The sequence below is a fragment of the Pyxicephalus adspersus genome, chromosome 2, assembly GCF_032062135.1.
Source record: "Pyxicephalus adspersus chromosome 2, UCB_Pads_2.0, whole genome shotgun sequence".
Lineage (NCBI taxonomy): Eukaryota > Metazoa > Chordata > Amphibia > Anura > Pyxicephalidae > Pyxicephalus > Pyxicephalus adspersus.
The window spans coordinates 37,187,242-37,203,861 of record NC_092859.1 but is presented as its reverse complement, the minus strand read 5'-3'; the positions used below and the strand labels follow the sequence as shown (position 1 = coordinate 37,203,861).

Below are 16,620 nucleotides of genomic sequence, written 5' to 3'. Positions count from 1 at the left end.
TGTTGGTGGCGGAGGAGAGGTTCTCACTTGACTCGTAGAAGCTTTAGGCTCACTTGGAGACTCTTCTGGAGGCGCTGACGGTAGAGCCGGGGGCTTTACCTTGGAGAGAAACATGGTGATGGGTAGTTGTTGTCTTTGTTTTTTCTTTTCCTTCAAAATTCCCCTGTACAAGGACATAACCCCATCAACGCGATTGCTGAAATCGACAGCTCAAACCATATTGTCGTCAATGTCTTGTGCAAATTGTTGCATCGCTCTTGCCATGTTGCACAATTGTTGCAGATTCTCCAGGGTAAGGCCACGCTTTTCAGTTTCTTCTTCGTCTTCCTCTTTGTTTTCTTCCTCACTTGCAGACTTTGTCATCTCAAGGAGGTCTTCATCGGTCAGTGGGTCCGAGTGGCAATCGATAAGGGCGCCAATGTCTTCTTCCATCATGTCGACAAATCCTTCATTCCTTATGATGTGAGCCAGCCTCACCGCCTTCTCCACCGCTGAGTGATGAACTTCTTCAGGAGTGAAGCCTGGATAGTCTCGCACCAAGTTCGGCCATAATTTCTTCCAGCTAGACTTTATGGTCTCACTCTTCATGTCCTTTAATGCTTGCTGAATATTAGACAAACATGAGGCAATGTCGTAACTGCGCCAGTATGCTTTCAAGGTGAATTCGTCATTGGCATCGTCAACTGCCGAGATCAGGCCCTCCATTGTGGAGCGAGTGTAGAGTGCCTTAAAGGCACGAATGACACCTTGATCCATCGGCTGAATTAGAGATGTAGTGTTCGGGGGCAGAAACTCTATCTGCACACCATCATATTGCAGGTCCGCTGCATGGTCTCCTGCACAGTCCATCAGGAGAAGGACCTTAAAGGGGAGCCCCTTTTCAGCCAGATACAGCTTCACCTGGGGCATGAAGCAATGGAAGAACAATTCATGGGTCAGAGCTTTCGTTATCCAGGCATTGGAGTTATGCATCCAGAACACGGGCAACAGAGCCGTATTTTTGTTTTTTAATGCCCGTGGTTTTTTGGCTTTATAAATAAGGCCTGGCTTAAGCATAAAACCTGCAGCATTGCCAGCCATGATGACAGTCACACGGTCTTTGTGAGCCTTGAAGCCTGGCCTCTTCACTTCGTCCTTGAAGAGGAATGTACGCGAAGGCATCCTCTTCCAAAAAAGGCCTGTTTCATCCATGTTAAAAACTTGTTCAGGGAGGTAGCCTCCCTCACTGATGAGGTTAGGGAACTCTTCCTCCACGTAACGACAAGCAGCATCGTTGTCAGCAGAGGAAGCCTCACCATACAGAAGCACGTTTCTGAGGCCGTATCTTTTTTGAAATTTTTCGAACCAGCCTTTGCTGGCTGAAAAGCCTTGTCCTTGAGGAGGCGAATCACTCCTGGCAGCACTAGTACTGGCTTGAGGTTCGTCAGCACCTTCTTTAGCCTCTTCATTGTCGTCATCGGGCAAGATTTGGTCGTAGAGAGCTTTGGCCTTTGTCCTGATCATATTAGTGTCCAAACTCACTGTCTTTTTCCTGCAATCAGCAATCCACAATGCCAGTGCAGCTTCCATTTTCACAATTCTCTTATTACGCAGAGTTACCACACGTTTCGCTTCTTTTTTGAAGGTTATTGAAGCAGTTTTGCGGATGTTTGCTTCCTCTTTCTTGATGTACCGCACTGTAGATTCATTCACCCCGTAATGGCGTGCTACAGATGCATAACTTCTGCCCTCTTTGATCATATCTAAAAGTTTCACTTTTTCGCTGATGGTGATCACCTTCTTCCTCTTGGGCGCCCCGGAGGAAGCTTTCGCAGGGGCACAGCGCTTAGGCGGCATTATAAGGGCTTAATTAATAAAAAAGTTATCGCTTAAACAAAAGTTATCGCCAGCACAACACTAAAATACAGTATGCGAGACAAGACTCGTACTCTCATTGGTGGATGTCACACCAATTACGCGCCTTTATGAGAGCCTGTGGTATGTACAGAAAACCCGCGAAGCACTGAAGCCGCAAGACATGAAGCGCAAAGTGGCGAGGGAACACTGTACTTGCAAACCTGGAATGGATTTCTTAAATGTCATTTATTTGTTAGCAAATATTTTCAATCCTGGACCAGATCTATTCCCGGGTTTGCTGGATCACCCAGCTTCACTGATGAAAGTGTATCCTCTCCAGCCTTGGCCCCATGTATCTAGCAGTAGAAGCATTGTGTTGCTAATAAAACAAAATTCAGGTTGAACTGACCCTTTAAAAATTTGTACTTTATTTAATTCCCCCTGAGTTTATTTGTGCCAGTTCATAGATGAAATTGCTTAGCAGCCAGTGATTTTAGTATGCTGATCACACTGCTAGATGACATTGCCAGGGAGAAGTGTAGCACAAAAATAAGAATACAGGGATCAAGTTGTTATGACTTAATTATAAACCAGTAGCAATGTTGAAAGAGTACATTACTGGCGTTTGACTGATTACACTGGAACATAAAATGCTGATTTGCTGACGCAATTAAAAGTGAATTTTCTTGTTGTGCATACAGACCTCAGCTCATTTGAGGATTAAAGTTTTCGATGCATCTTAGAAAACCACATACAATTCCCAGAAAACCAAAGAATTACTAAAGCACTCAAGGTTAATGTAAACCTTAATACAATGCGGAGAGAGAACAATGGTTTAAGCTATTTTCAAATTATGGTTTGTACAATTAACTGCATCCAAGTAAATCCTATCAATCTCTGCACATCAGATGAAATTTTCAGTGGTGGCTTATTTTCTCTGGTTGACAAAATCAAAGAGAATATGGAGAACAGGAAGGAGGGGTGAAAATCATACCTGCAAATTTCCTTTCCCTATGCTCCTATAGTGTCATGTACATGTGTGCACTGGTGTACATAAGTCAAAAAATTCTTGTCCAAGATGAATGGTCATGCTTTTCTTAGGCAAAATTTGACATTTATACAGTGGTATACTGGATTTGTTCATCACTCCACCATGGCAAATTGATGAGCGACTGATTGAGCCACTGCGTGTGTACTCTTTATGGAGGAGAACACAATAGGGTGCTACTCGCTCATCCTGTCTTTTGAACAGAACAGTTACTGTACGTACAGAACTCATTTGTTCATCCGTCACTGGAAACGATCATGAAAGACTATTTCCAGTGACAATCATCTTAATGTAGGGCAGGTTTATTATCAATTTATTATAAATTCATTCATATATATGTATATATATATATATATATATATATATATATATATATCCTTTTAATCAATTATAAGCATTAAGTGTACTTTTCACTGGAATAATACCTGATCTAAATTTCCTTTTTCATTTCACATTTAAACATCAATCGTAAAACAAAAAGTGGTTTGCAAAATGATGAATAATTAAAAATAAAACCTTGCCTGTTTAGGTTTTGATTGACATTTTGCCCCCAAATAAAAAAAATTTCTATCAGAAAACAATGACTGTTTTAAATATTTGAGACCAATGAATGTAACTATCAAAATAATAACAACAAAGTGCTGATTTTATTATTCATCCCAGTAATAATAGTGACATCACCTCTGCAGTGTAATTGGCATTGGGACAGCATCTGACAGGTGCCCAGCGCAGAAGCACATGTCAGCACTGTGTGCCCGTCTGTCTTCCTGGCCCAGCACATTGTACGTTGTACGATGTCTTTGCCAGATAATGACGGAATGTAACTTGTCATAAATAGAAGGAAAATGGGACATTAGTGGAAATAATGTGATGTCTCTCTGGATGATGTAATAAGAAATGAGGTATGTCCATTCTGTCAAAAGAATATATATACCCTTGTAACAATCTGTAAAGTCACTGCTCCTCAAGTCCACATATATATGAGCACACTTTTTGATAAATTAATCCTCTTTCTCTTATTTGATTTAAGTGTTTTATTTCTTGCACATGTGTAAAATCCTCTGGAACCCCGACATGGAGTTTGTTATCCCCCCCTAATCTCTAACTTGCAGCTTTAATTCAATATTGGGAGCATAGCACCCATGTCACTGACCCGCATTAGGGAGGTTGCCATTACTGGCTGCCTTTTAAAAATCTTGCTTGGCTGTCATGTAGGTCGACTGGCCAGAAACCTCTGAAAACCCAACATGGAGTTCTTTATTACCACCAGATTTCTGATTTGCCACTCCAGGGAGACACCCGTATAAATTCCTATGGGCAATTCAAGAAAAGTAACAATAAAATGCCACTGATTGGCTTGAAGGTAACCTTTATTGAGAGAAATATGAAGGGCGCTATTGGTGGCCCCTTTTGGAAAATTGGAGATGCTGCCATACCAATTTATTGGCCAGAAAGCCATATATAGATGTCAGATGGACGTCAGATTACTGTTACTGGAAATTATCTTACGTGATTGTTTTCAGTGAGAGGAGAACTAATGAAGGTTATACACAAAGCACTGTTCTGTTCTTTGGAGAGGGAAGGGGGAGCAAGTGGAACCCCACTATACTCACCTCCATAGGAATGTACAGTAGTAGTTCCCACTCCCACTGTTCCCACTGTTCATTTTTGGCGATGTGGGAAGACCACTGTAAACATGCATCTACCATGTGTATGTGGATTAAGGTTGGTGTTCAAGTGGAACTAAAACTTTCAAATTTAAAAATGCAAGCCCTCAGGTTTTTTTTTGCAGGAGAGACAGATGATTTCCCTTAAAAAATGAACTTACCTGCCTGATTGTAATTATTTAAATTACACATACCTGTCCTCACTCTGTAACGGGCACCTCTACTGGGTGTTGGGTCTTTAGTCATCTTGATTGGCCAGGCTGGAATTATGAAATACAAGGCCCCAGGGAATGCCATGCATAACTGGCATATCCTAGCATCTTACATTGAGCTACTTTTAGGAGTAATATTGCAAACAGGCAGGTAAGTATTACTTATTGCAGATCATTGCCTGTCTCTTTTGCAATAAACATCCAGCCTGTTCATATTTGGAAGTGTGGAACAATAGTCAGCTTATATTGGTACACATGTTCTCTTACTGGGCTTTTTGTCCCAGAGACACATCAGAAACTGAAAGGAAATTTTTCCAAGGTGACAAAAGAAATCTTAGACAGATGTTCTGTTGAGAGTGTAAGATTTTGGGTTTCTCTTTACTTTCTCCCCTAAGTGAGTTATTCTGTCTAGCACAGACACAGGTAATGGAAAATGGAATTGATAATGGAAAACCTGGCATGAATTGACACATATTGATCAACACCCCCCCCCCCCACCCCAATGATCATATCCAATATTTTCATTGCTCTGTGGGCCCAGCAGACTGCTTTCCTGGATTTTATTGTAATGCAGTAAATGTAATAGGGATGCAGGAGTACCAGAGAAATATTTTTTTACTGTAAAAGTTGAGTTTATATTTAGCATTTCCCAGTATCCAGTGACCAGTGTCATGTAAATGTCAGTCTTCTCTGACAAATAGCTAATTCTTTCAAATGCAGATGTGCCATTCAGACCCAGCAACAAAATGTAAAACTGGAGAAAAAAGGCAGGTAAACAAGCAGACCTTGCATCTTTATGGAGGGCCAATTAAGGGTATATGCATATTTTGCCATGACTGGTTAGGGATCTCCAAAGACAGATGCTTCTAGATACCACTGCTAATAGCCAGCATAGATTATTTTTATTTTTTCCACTTTTCTAAGTGGTAAGATAAAATCTATGGCCAGCCTTACATGCCTAGATGAAGGAACGAAGTCCACAAGCCAAGTCAAAGAACCCCAAGCCAAGACTTCAAATAGGCTACAACTACAGACTGAATGATGCTGAGCGACAGACAGGTTTTACACAATGTGAATGACAGGAAAGTATTGACAGTGGTGTTCAGGTATTAAACAGTTGGCAAGAGGTAAGCCCTAAGCTGTCTGACAATTTGAGAATTGCAATTGATCTAAAGGTCTGTATAGACACAGGACTTTTGTCTTTGGAGACAAGTGTTCATGCTCCTGTAGTGTCAAAACAAAAATCCATTGTTTCTCAAGCAGGGTTCCTCCAGAGACTGCCAGGCATTCCAGCAAGATGTGCCTTTCAGGTCTGTTTAAATGACGCCAATCATGTTCTTGGCTATCTGTAAGGGTGACATTTTTACCAATGGCCAGCAATACAAGAGGCGTTCATCCCAGAGACTACCGCAGATTCTTATATTTAGAGGGAATTGGAAGGCATTATTCACACATGATTATAAAAGCATGACATTTATTTGCAACATGAATAAAATCAACATTCACAGATAGACATACTGAACTGGTGATAGAACATCATCCAATCCAACACTGTTGTGATAATATTTGTCACCCAATTAAACTCTACGCGTTTTGCAGATGAACAAAGCTGCTTCATCAGGAGAAGAGGATGCAGAAAAAAACACATTACATGTACACCAGAAATGACAAACCTGACCACACACTCAACCTTTGATAATTTGGTTAGCAAACATACATTAACAGGGTTTATTGTAGCTCCAGCTGCAGGATGCCTCCTTCCTGTCCCCCACTCTGCTCCATGGGGGCCAAGCAATCCGCCTCTGCAACAATAATTTTTAAAGATCACTTTGACTAACAATTTCTGAGCAACTTTGCAAGGCTTTAGTATCATGGTTCATTCATCAGCATGTTTCTATGAACACTTAAACGGAGTGACTCCTTGAGTTGCTTCTTATCCTCTAGTCTGAGCTCTGTTCTGCAGGAGAATATAGGAAGTGAATATATCAAATTACATGAAAAACGTATTTATTTTATTGGGCAGCTGACAGTAAGGAGGAGGTGATGTTACAGGAAGGCTAAGCCCTTCCTACGGAAGAGAAAGACGTGACAGGAGATTTAATTACAAGAGCACAATGCTGAAACCCTCCACATGTGGTGGAGTAAATGTGGTAAAAATTAATTTTGCAAATATTACCCAATTACGTGAAAAAGATGAAATATCCCTTGCAAGGGTCTAATTCACATTGTTACTGAAAAGCCTATATCCTATTAGTAATTAAACCTCATATATAATGATTCCATACTCACAATATTTTTTTTTTGTAAGCTTCAAATATTGTTTTCTGTGCAGCACTCTTCTGTTTGGGTAAGCAAGAATAGATAATGTGAATACAGCACCTCTGGGCAGAGGTGTTTATAGCACGGCACAGATAAGGACTTCAGTGGAAGATCCTGCCTGGACAGGTAGCTTGGCCTGCAGCCGCAGAAACCACATGCCACCATCTCCCTGCACAGTGCATATATCCTCTCCTAAACCCTCATTTCCCAGGCCCTAGGGCTCAGCCTACAAACACAGACATTCTGACACCAGACTGCTATCTTCAATCCAATCACCTTCTCAGTTAACATTTTATTGCCCACTGTCACTATAAAGCTGTGACAGATATGGAGACTGTAGATAAAAGAAAATTAGCCCCATAATTGCAGGTAAAAGTTCCGTAACAATTAAAAAATGCAGTCATGCTTTTATTTTACACACAGGAAGCGTGATAATCAGTTTTTTGGTCTGTTGCTAGTGCTGCTAAGAAGCGGTATTATCATAAAGATGTTTTAGATTGTGCACGGAACGTTTTCATACATAACCATCAGTAAGATTTGTTTAGATTCTTTTTCAGGAATCTACTGATCCAGTATTTTAAGTGAGCTTGATTAAAAAAAAACACAAAAAAAACCAAAAGAGACAATACATCAACTACTTCTACTAATGAGAGGTGCTGTGTAAAACACGTATACTGAAATTCACAATACAATACAATTTCTCTCTCTCAGGCAGGTATGTACTTTACATACATTACAAAAAAATTGTAAGTTTTAGAATTTGCCAATTTGTGAAGCCGCAGATTCAGCAGTGCAAATTTTCAAGGTATTACTTTATGCAGTATTTAACAGATGCAGTTGCAATCATTAGACCAGATTTTCTCAACCTATTTACTCATGTGGAACCCTTAAAATAATGTTCAAGTGTTGGGGAACCCCTGCTATAATCATCCAATTCAATCATGTTAATGGAAAAAATTGCATGGTTGCCAATAATAAGATGTCAGGAATGTCAGGATGCCACCTTTATGGACAATAAAAAGGTCCTTGATGTCATGCAGTTGGCTCTGCCAAGTGGTGTTGGCCCCCAGAACCTTGTAGGCACTATCTTATGTGAGGTCCAACAGCCACAGCTCAAGGAATCCCCGGAGAAATCCTTGGATTGCATATAACCCTGGTGGAGAATGGCGAGATTAGACCAAATGCTATTTGTACAGAAAATTAAAGTTTAAATTATAGGAAGACATTACTTTTGGAACAGAAGGCATTCTGGTATTTAAAAACCTTTGTAATTACAGGATATCATTAAATGTATTTAGTTTTTTTCTAGTGTTATACTAGAGATTCTAGAGCCAAGCTCCATGCAGTTAGTAATTGGTACAGTGCTTTGCTTTTGCTACCAATAAAATCCTAGGGGTCTATAAAAGTTTTTACACAGGTTTTACTTAACTTTAGCTAAAACGTCATACATTTTTGGTGCATTAGATTTAATTAGAAAATATGTAAATCAATGATTACCTACGATTCATGACATTTTTTATCTAAATCTAAAATTGTAAAAAAAATGCTGATCCATATGTGGGTGAATGGTAGGTGAAAACATTTATAAACAGATTTCTGTAAGCCACTCTACTCCTGTGACCTCTCTCCCTAGTCCATTAACTGACCCTAAACTAACCTGTAAATGTCACGTGTATGTAAAGGTCATTTTGAATGGTGGTAGGAAAAGGTTAAGACCCCATCAGTTTTTTTTCTGTCTGTGTTCCATCAAAGATATTTCCCTGCACCGCCCACCCTAGAAAATCTAAAGGCCTATTTAGACAGTCCCACCCAATATAAAAACAAACACAATTTGCCTTATGATCCATTTTGATGTGCACTAATAAAAAAAGAACATGTTGCACTAATACACAGTGCAGGCGATTCTGAAATGCTGCGGTGCATAGAAGGTCTGCGTCCCTTTAGCCCACTGTCCCTATAAATAGGGAGATTTTAATATCTAAACAGTATTTACCATTAGCATTTTTACCACCTGTATTCAAAATAATCCTAATAGATCTAAATGTATTTTGGACTGCTGATCCAGAATAGCAGTGCACAGGGCACTGCAGATTTTGGGCTTTTGTATGCCTACAAAAGAGAGGCTTTTACAGGTAAACAGCACCCCCAAAATATATCAAATGCATATACTGTATTCTCTTATAGGAAGTGTTTGCTTGATATGAATGGTGTGGTGACAAGGTCTCTTTAAAGTGGACCTTCCAGTAAATTTACAAGTTGGTATAAATAAATTCCTAACATACATACAAGAGTCTAATTATTCAAACAAAATTCCCCTGGCAAACCTTTAAAAAAATCCAGGAGCTTTAGTGCAATGATTTACTTGATTGAGATAACATCCTTAACCAGCTGCAGGTAAGAAGAAGAATTTCTTCAGTCTTCTCTTTGTAACTTCAGGGACTACAGCAGAGGCCAATATGTGCCTGACACTTGTGCCAGAGCCAGGAACTGCATAGACACTAAAATTAAATGATATTGTTAACATTATAGCATGTAAATATTGGATTGTGGATGGTGTATTGACAAAGATAATGGAGTACTGGGTTTTTTTGTGAGAAGTAGATAACATCTAGAAGGGCTAAGTTTGCACATTACTTTGAATGTATACTCCTAATGTATATCCACAATATAAAAATATATCTGCTCCAGGCAGGAGAAGTGAAGGGTCTTTGAAGGACATCAGATTTTAGTATTTTAAAAACAATGCCTTCAACTTTTTTCATGGACTAATAAAAAATGCTCAAGACTTGAGAAAACCTTGGAAAGACCCTAATTTATTTACCCTACTAAGTTGGGAGTTCCAACACCACTAGCCAGGCTTCTTTTCATTCAATTTTTCTAATAGTTACTTGTTCTCCAATGACCCCTTGTAAAGCTATCACATTACATTGCTCCACCTTGCTAATTACATAAATTGTGCCTAGATCTGCACACCTATGGCTGCCCTCCAGCCAAGCTCAGCAAGCCTTCCCTGCAGCTGCACCTATAACATAAATAATGGCCCACTTTTCCCTTGGAATTTTACCTGAATTCTTCTAAGCCCAATTGTCCTCACCTCCACTCTCCATATATTTTCTGGGTCTTACTTGTTCTGCATATACATGTACACCAGATTGGAAAGTACTTTGTAGGCAGGTGTGTATAGCTGTGAGAATTTCCAAATTCCAAATTCCAATTTACTTATTTATGGGCAGCTTAGTGTCTGAAAATAAAAACCTAAAAAAAACATTCAGCAGCGTTTTCCTATCTCTATACTGTGTCCTAAGTTAATTGTTACCTAGTAAGTTGACACAACATTGCTTGGTTGTTGATCAGTCAGTAGACAGGTGTGGTGTTCTAGATAAGTTTGTAATATCTTGCCTCATCTTTTCTGGTTCATAATCATTGTCAGGTTTACTAAACTGTTAGCATCTGAAATTTTCATTTAGTACAATCCTAATATAATCTTATAACTCCTATAATGTATATTGTGTCCTCATCTATAACTTTCATGGGGTTTATAGGGATTTTAATCTTGTGAAGTAGATGCAAAATTTGTATTCTTCTGTGAATTTTGTTTAATATTAAATGCAAATTGTTCTGTCATTAAGCACGATGTAGAGGAGGGGGGTTTATTGACATGGACAACTGTGTCACACAAGATTTAAAGTTGCCCTTACCACCTTCGGCTACCCCCGTCCTGCTAGCCCCCATCCCTGGCACAACAATCACACCAAACACCTACAAAAGACTGTTCGTGCAGCTGAGCGCCAGCGGAGGAAATCTGGCCTCAGCGCTGACTTCATGGACTACAAAGCCAGACTACAACACAGACTATACCACTGAACCTACTGACACCAAGCCAATTTATTTCTCCGCTGTCATTTCTTCTCAAGCTTCCAACCAACACAGCCTCTTCACAACAATTAACTCCCTCCTAAACCCCTCACCTGCTGCCCCACAACAACCTTCCCTGCCTAAGACATTGCCACCTACTTTAGAGAGAAAATTGACAAAATCAGACATGATGTCTCTGCTCACCGGGACACTCTAACCATATCCAACCCTTCCACCTGTAAATTATCACTGGCCTGCCTTAGCCCTGTTACTAAGAACGAAGTCTCTTTTCTTCTCTCATCATCTTCATCTACTACCTGTCCGCTTGACCCAATTCCCTCTGATCTACTCCGTGCCCATTCCTCCACCCTGGCCCCTGCCCTAATCGAACTATTCAACCTCTCTATTTATACTGGTATCTACCCCTCCGCTTTCAAACATGCCATAATTCTCCCAATCCTGAAGAAACCCTCACTAGACCCCTCCCTACCTTCCAGCTACCGTCCTATCTCCCTTCTCCCATATGTCTCCAAACTTCTTGAATGCCTTGTCTACAAAAGACTCACTGATTACCTGAGCACCAACTCTCTCCTTGACCCACTCCAGTCTGGTTTTCAAGCTGCCCATTCCACTGAAACAGTCCTTTGAAGTGGCCAATGACCTCATCAGAGCTAAGTCTCAAGGCAACTTTTCCCTGCTCCTTCTGCTTGATCTTTCCTCTTCTTTTGACACTGTTGATCACCCCCTTCTAATACAAATCATGCGCTCCTTTGGTATCAGTGACACTGCTGTCTCTTGGTTTACTTCCTATCTGTCTGACCGTTCCTTTCAAATGTCTTTCATTGGTAATTCCTCCTCTGCCACTCTCCTCCCAGTTGGTGTTCCCCAAAGGTCAGTCCTTGGACCAGTTCTCCTCTCTCTGTACACCTCCTCTCTGGGAAGTCTCATATTCTCCTTTGGTTTACAGTACCATCTGTATGCTGATGACACCCAAATTTATCTGTCCACCCCTGACCTGTCTCCTTCAGTCCTGGATAAGGTCTCATGCTGTCTGTCAGCCATCTCATCATGGATGTCTGACGGACTTTTGAAGCTCAACCTGGATAAAACAGAACTCATCATCATCCCCCATTCAAATTAAAAATCTCCCCCTGACAAATTCCTAACTGTTTATAACACTGTTATTCATCCCTCCCCTCTTTGTCTTGTGTAACGTCTTGGCGTTACATTTGATTCTGCCCTCTCATTTACCGCCCATATTCAGAACATTTCCAGGTCCTGTCACTTTCACCTAAGCAACATCTCCAAAATCTGCCCCTACCTGTCCCCAGAGACCACCAAACTCCTTGTACATGCTCTTATCATCTCTCGTCTGGACTACTGTAACATCCTTCTCTCTGGTATTCCACTAACACAACTTTCTCCTCTACAATCTATTATGAATGCTGCAGCCAGACTCATCCATCCTTCCCACAGCTCCTCTTCCGCTGCATCTCTCTATAATGGCTTCCATTTCACCTTAGAATCAAATTCAAGCTCCTGTGCTTTGCCTTCAAATCCCTCCACAGTTCTTATCCCACTTACATTTCTGACCTGGGAAAAAAAATACTCCCCCAGCCGCTCTCTCCGCTCCTCCAATGATCTACTAATGACTTCCTCACTCATAACCTCATCACACGCACGGCTCACAAACTTTTCTAGAGCTGCCTCTACTCTCTGGAATGGTCTTCCTCATTCTATTCAGCTTGCTCCTACCTTCTGCTCATTTGAAAGAGCGCTCAAAACCTATTTTTTCAAACTTGGCTACCCATCTTCTTCTGCATTTGAAACCGTCACTACTTTCCACCACTACATATCTTCCCTCCTATCGTGTGTTACTTCCCCACCTCCTAGATTGTAAGCTTCTCTGGGCACGGTCCTCTCCTCCTGTATCACTGTCTGTATTAGTCTGTCATTTGCAACCCCTATTTATTGTACAGCGCTGTGTAATATGTTGGCGCTATATAAATCCTGTTTAATAATAATACATGTTTTCATACATAATTATCCAATGAAATACATATGAATGTATATCCAGTCTATTTAATTGACACTGGACTGGAATATATATATTTTCTAGACAACAACTTCTGTCTATATTGTGATAAATAATTGTAAAGTCACAATTATAGGGAACATGGCTGGAACAGAGTTTGGACCAGCAGTCCATTCGTAGATCACTTGCTTTTTTCTCCTCCAAATGTACATAATGGAAACACTGCACAATACAATCCATGCAGCAGGAAGTGATAGAACAGCTGAACAAAGTTAGGGACAGGACTTGCCTTGTCCTTTCTTTTTATACCTTTAGTAACCCTGCTTACTAATCCTGCTTTACACATTTTTTTAGTTTTCAGAACCTTTTTTTAATAAAACTACAATTTGCTTTAACAAAAAGCGAAACTAATCCCATTGAGAGATATTTTGTCAGAGCTTCCATAGCCATACTGGACCAAAATTAAAAAAATATTTGGTATTTTACTTACATCTGCATAAATGCTCTAGCAGCCCATAGTTCTCTATTATCAACTGTTTTAAAAATGTGTGAAGAGAGGTGACATTTAAAGGTGATATTCTGATTAGCAGGAATGGGGCTATATATACCATAATACACTGATGGGCCAATGCCTAGGGAAGGCGGATTACAAGGGTCAATATCAAGACTTTCATAACGTTTAACTTTTTTTTTTAACTTACCACTGGCCCCCATTAGATATTTGTAGCTAAACCTAATCAGGCAGTGATAGGGTAGGAAATAAGGAAGCATTAAAAGTCTCTCTGTAGTACGGGAAACATGTAACCATGTCTCCTTTTTCCTGCTTAGTGGTCTGCACAGTTGAACAATAGAAGCTGTTGTTACCTTCAGTTGTAATCAGAAGTAAAATAAACATAAATTGTGGAGTACAAAAGGGCAGCATGATGCAGTTGTGCTTGGGGAAGGACAATGTCTACATAAGACCCTAGGTAGAAGTTTACTTTTGTGAAAATAATTTCCGGTGACCAAAACCTTATTTCATTTAACTTCAACTTTACAATTCTAAAACATTTTTACATCTTGTCAGAAATGGCATTATTTGTTGTTTTATTATGCTGACACTGTCAGCTTTACTTTCTCTTACATGAACACACAGTAGGATGGCAAAAGCTTTTAAATAAATGGCAGAGGTATTTACACTTTAATTCAAAATTAGATTGCATGTCCATCAGAAGCAAAGAATAATGTGAATGGTTTATTGTTCTCTTTAAGGAGTTAGTGCACTTTTAGACAAAGTACATTTATTCACCCCGCCAGCCACCTGATTTGAACTACCGAACCCCCAACTGCTCAGTTACCTTAGTATCCCAACCACAGCTTGCCAATATTTAAATCTTAACTTTCCCTTGTTGCTAACCATGCCAGTGTTGTAAAGCTGCGTACACACTGCCAATTTTTGTCGTTGGAAAGGATCTTTCACGATCCTTTTCAACGACAAGGGAGTGCACGATGCATGAACGGTGCTGTACATACAGCACCGTTCATGCTCTATGGAGAGGGGAGGGGGAGAGCGACGGAGCGGCACCCTGCTGCGCGCTCTCCCCTTCACTTTCATTACGATCGGCTGTCGTCCATCGTCCGTGGATCCGGCAGGTCGGTCGTCCGGACGATGGACGACACCGACTGTACACACGGCAGATTTTCGCCCGATAATTGGCCGATGCCGATTATCGGGCGATAAAAATCTGACGTGTGTACGTAGCTTAAGCCCTATAGGCTTGTATATGATTTCAGTTTAGGAAGATTAGATGTATGATTCCATAAAATATGATGGAGTAAAGGCAAAACAATGTTTTAATTAGTTTGCCCAGGACACAAGAACAGATCTGCTGCCAATATTTATGCTCAACCAACTAATCTATTTATGGCATGTGTTCATTCAATCGATATTCACCAATGTAACTAATCAAGTCACATCCAATCAGAAACCCAGGCATCAGTTGTTTATGATCATTAGCTGCTGATTTCCCTTCAAATTCACTTAAATCCATTCATTTTATTGGATAAGAAATCACATCTGATGTTAAACCTGGTCCATGTTTAGGATACCTTTAGATTATTATAATGTCAATAGGTTTGTTAGATATAGTAAATACAGTTTTATTTGTGCAAATGATGCAATATTTCAGTTTCCTTTGTAGTTTTAAGGTTTAAGGACACCATATAACCTATTTCAGGATAAGCTGAAATCCAAGCCATGTTAAGGAATACAGATGAGCCAGACACAACAAAATGTGGCCATCTAGATCAAAGCATTGACCAAGATTCCTGTAACCCCGTGTAACCTGATTTGAGCATTTTTACAATATACTGCACTAGACAAATTAAATGACTAATTGTCAGTTTGCCTTAAGGTATATTCACACCAGATCTTTTTAAGGTACTTTTTAGCCTGTCTTTGCATTGTATTAGTTTTTATTTATCTTCATTTCATCAATTAATTTTTTTTCATTTTGCAAATAATAACATGATTGTTATTAATTAATTAAACTTTTTAAAATTAAATTAACTTTTAAATTAATCTGTAAAATTTGAAGGCAAATCATGGTGTTTTTGAGAAGATTAAAACAATCCAAAAAATGCTGTAAACTGATAATGAATAATGTAATGCCAAAAGAGTGAAGGCTTTCTACTCCTGCATTTGAAAGGTTCCAGATAAAGTAATGAAGTAGAAATGTACAGGTTGATATTAGATTCAGATGGACCTTTAGAAATGAAAGCTCTTCAAAGATGTTCTCATTGTGGTATTGGTTGGAAGCTCTCCCAATTGGGTTTTTGGGTTTGGGGCGTATAGATTCTTTTTAACATAATAATTGGCAATGCTGTCTTCCAAGGACAAAAACTTTGGAGCTAACCTGATGATTGGTTATCCTAGGCAAAGCAACAGTTTTTCCCCCTTCTCATTCTTCTTTTGTTCTACCAATTCTCTGGTTAGAACCCCAGAAGCAAAGAAAATATCCAGTACATTTGGTATGGAGGAGCATTTGATGTCACGTAGAAGTGCAGGCCCATTGCCAAACACCAGTACCGTCACATAGTCAAATATCTGGCAAATATGACTTGAGAGACTTAAATCTTGCATTGGGTAGCTCTCCCCGGTCACAGCAGCTAAATGGAGTTGTTGGGGAGCAAATGATAGTATGTGTTTCTGGATAAGGGAGAAATTTACAACAATAAATGTTTCACATATCTACAGTATGTTAATAAACAACTAACTCCATAGTGCCCTGTCAAGGTGCCAAAAGAGCCAGTTATGATGAAACCATAACTGTTGGGTTGTGGAGAAAACTGGTATATGTGAAGGAATCAAGAAGAATATACAAACTTTGTACTCATAACTGAGGGCATCTACTACTCCAGCCAAACTGCTAAATTCAATCTTGAAAAAATCTTAAAATGTAAAAAATAAATCCTTACTGCAATATGTTCTCTTTCATCAGAGCTGTCTTTGGGCGATGGATTTGATGGGTTGCCTTGCATTGGATGATGTGTATGATCAAGTGTCACCTAGTAGAGAAGGGATAATGGTGGAGTATACCTCCAGTAAGTGGTCGCGGAGGTACCTCTTTAAGTATAAATACTATAATAAAGAAGGAGAGACAAAACGTT

General features: G+C 39.7%; 1 protein-coding gene across 1 annotated transcript; it reads right to left on the bottom strand.

Annotated features, from left to right (window-relative positions):
• Positions 1-210: 210 nt before the first annotated feature.
• Positions 211-1,836, bottom strand: LOC140322400 (tigger transposable element-derived protein 1-like). Its single transcript, XM_072398974.1, has one exon. The coding sequence runs from the start codon at positions 1,834-1,836 to the stop codon at positions 211-213; it is 1,626 nt and encodes a 541-aa protein (XP_072255075.1).
• Between the last annotated feature and the right edge of the window lie 14,784 nt (positions 1,837-16,620).

Bases quoted from the DNA above. Each gene is read 5' to 3' on its own strand.
- LOC140322400 (XM_072398974.1), bottom strand. From the start codon at position 1,836: ATGCCGCCTAAGCGCTGTGCCCCTGCGAAAGCTTCCTCCGGGGCGCCC.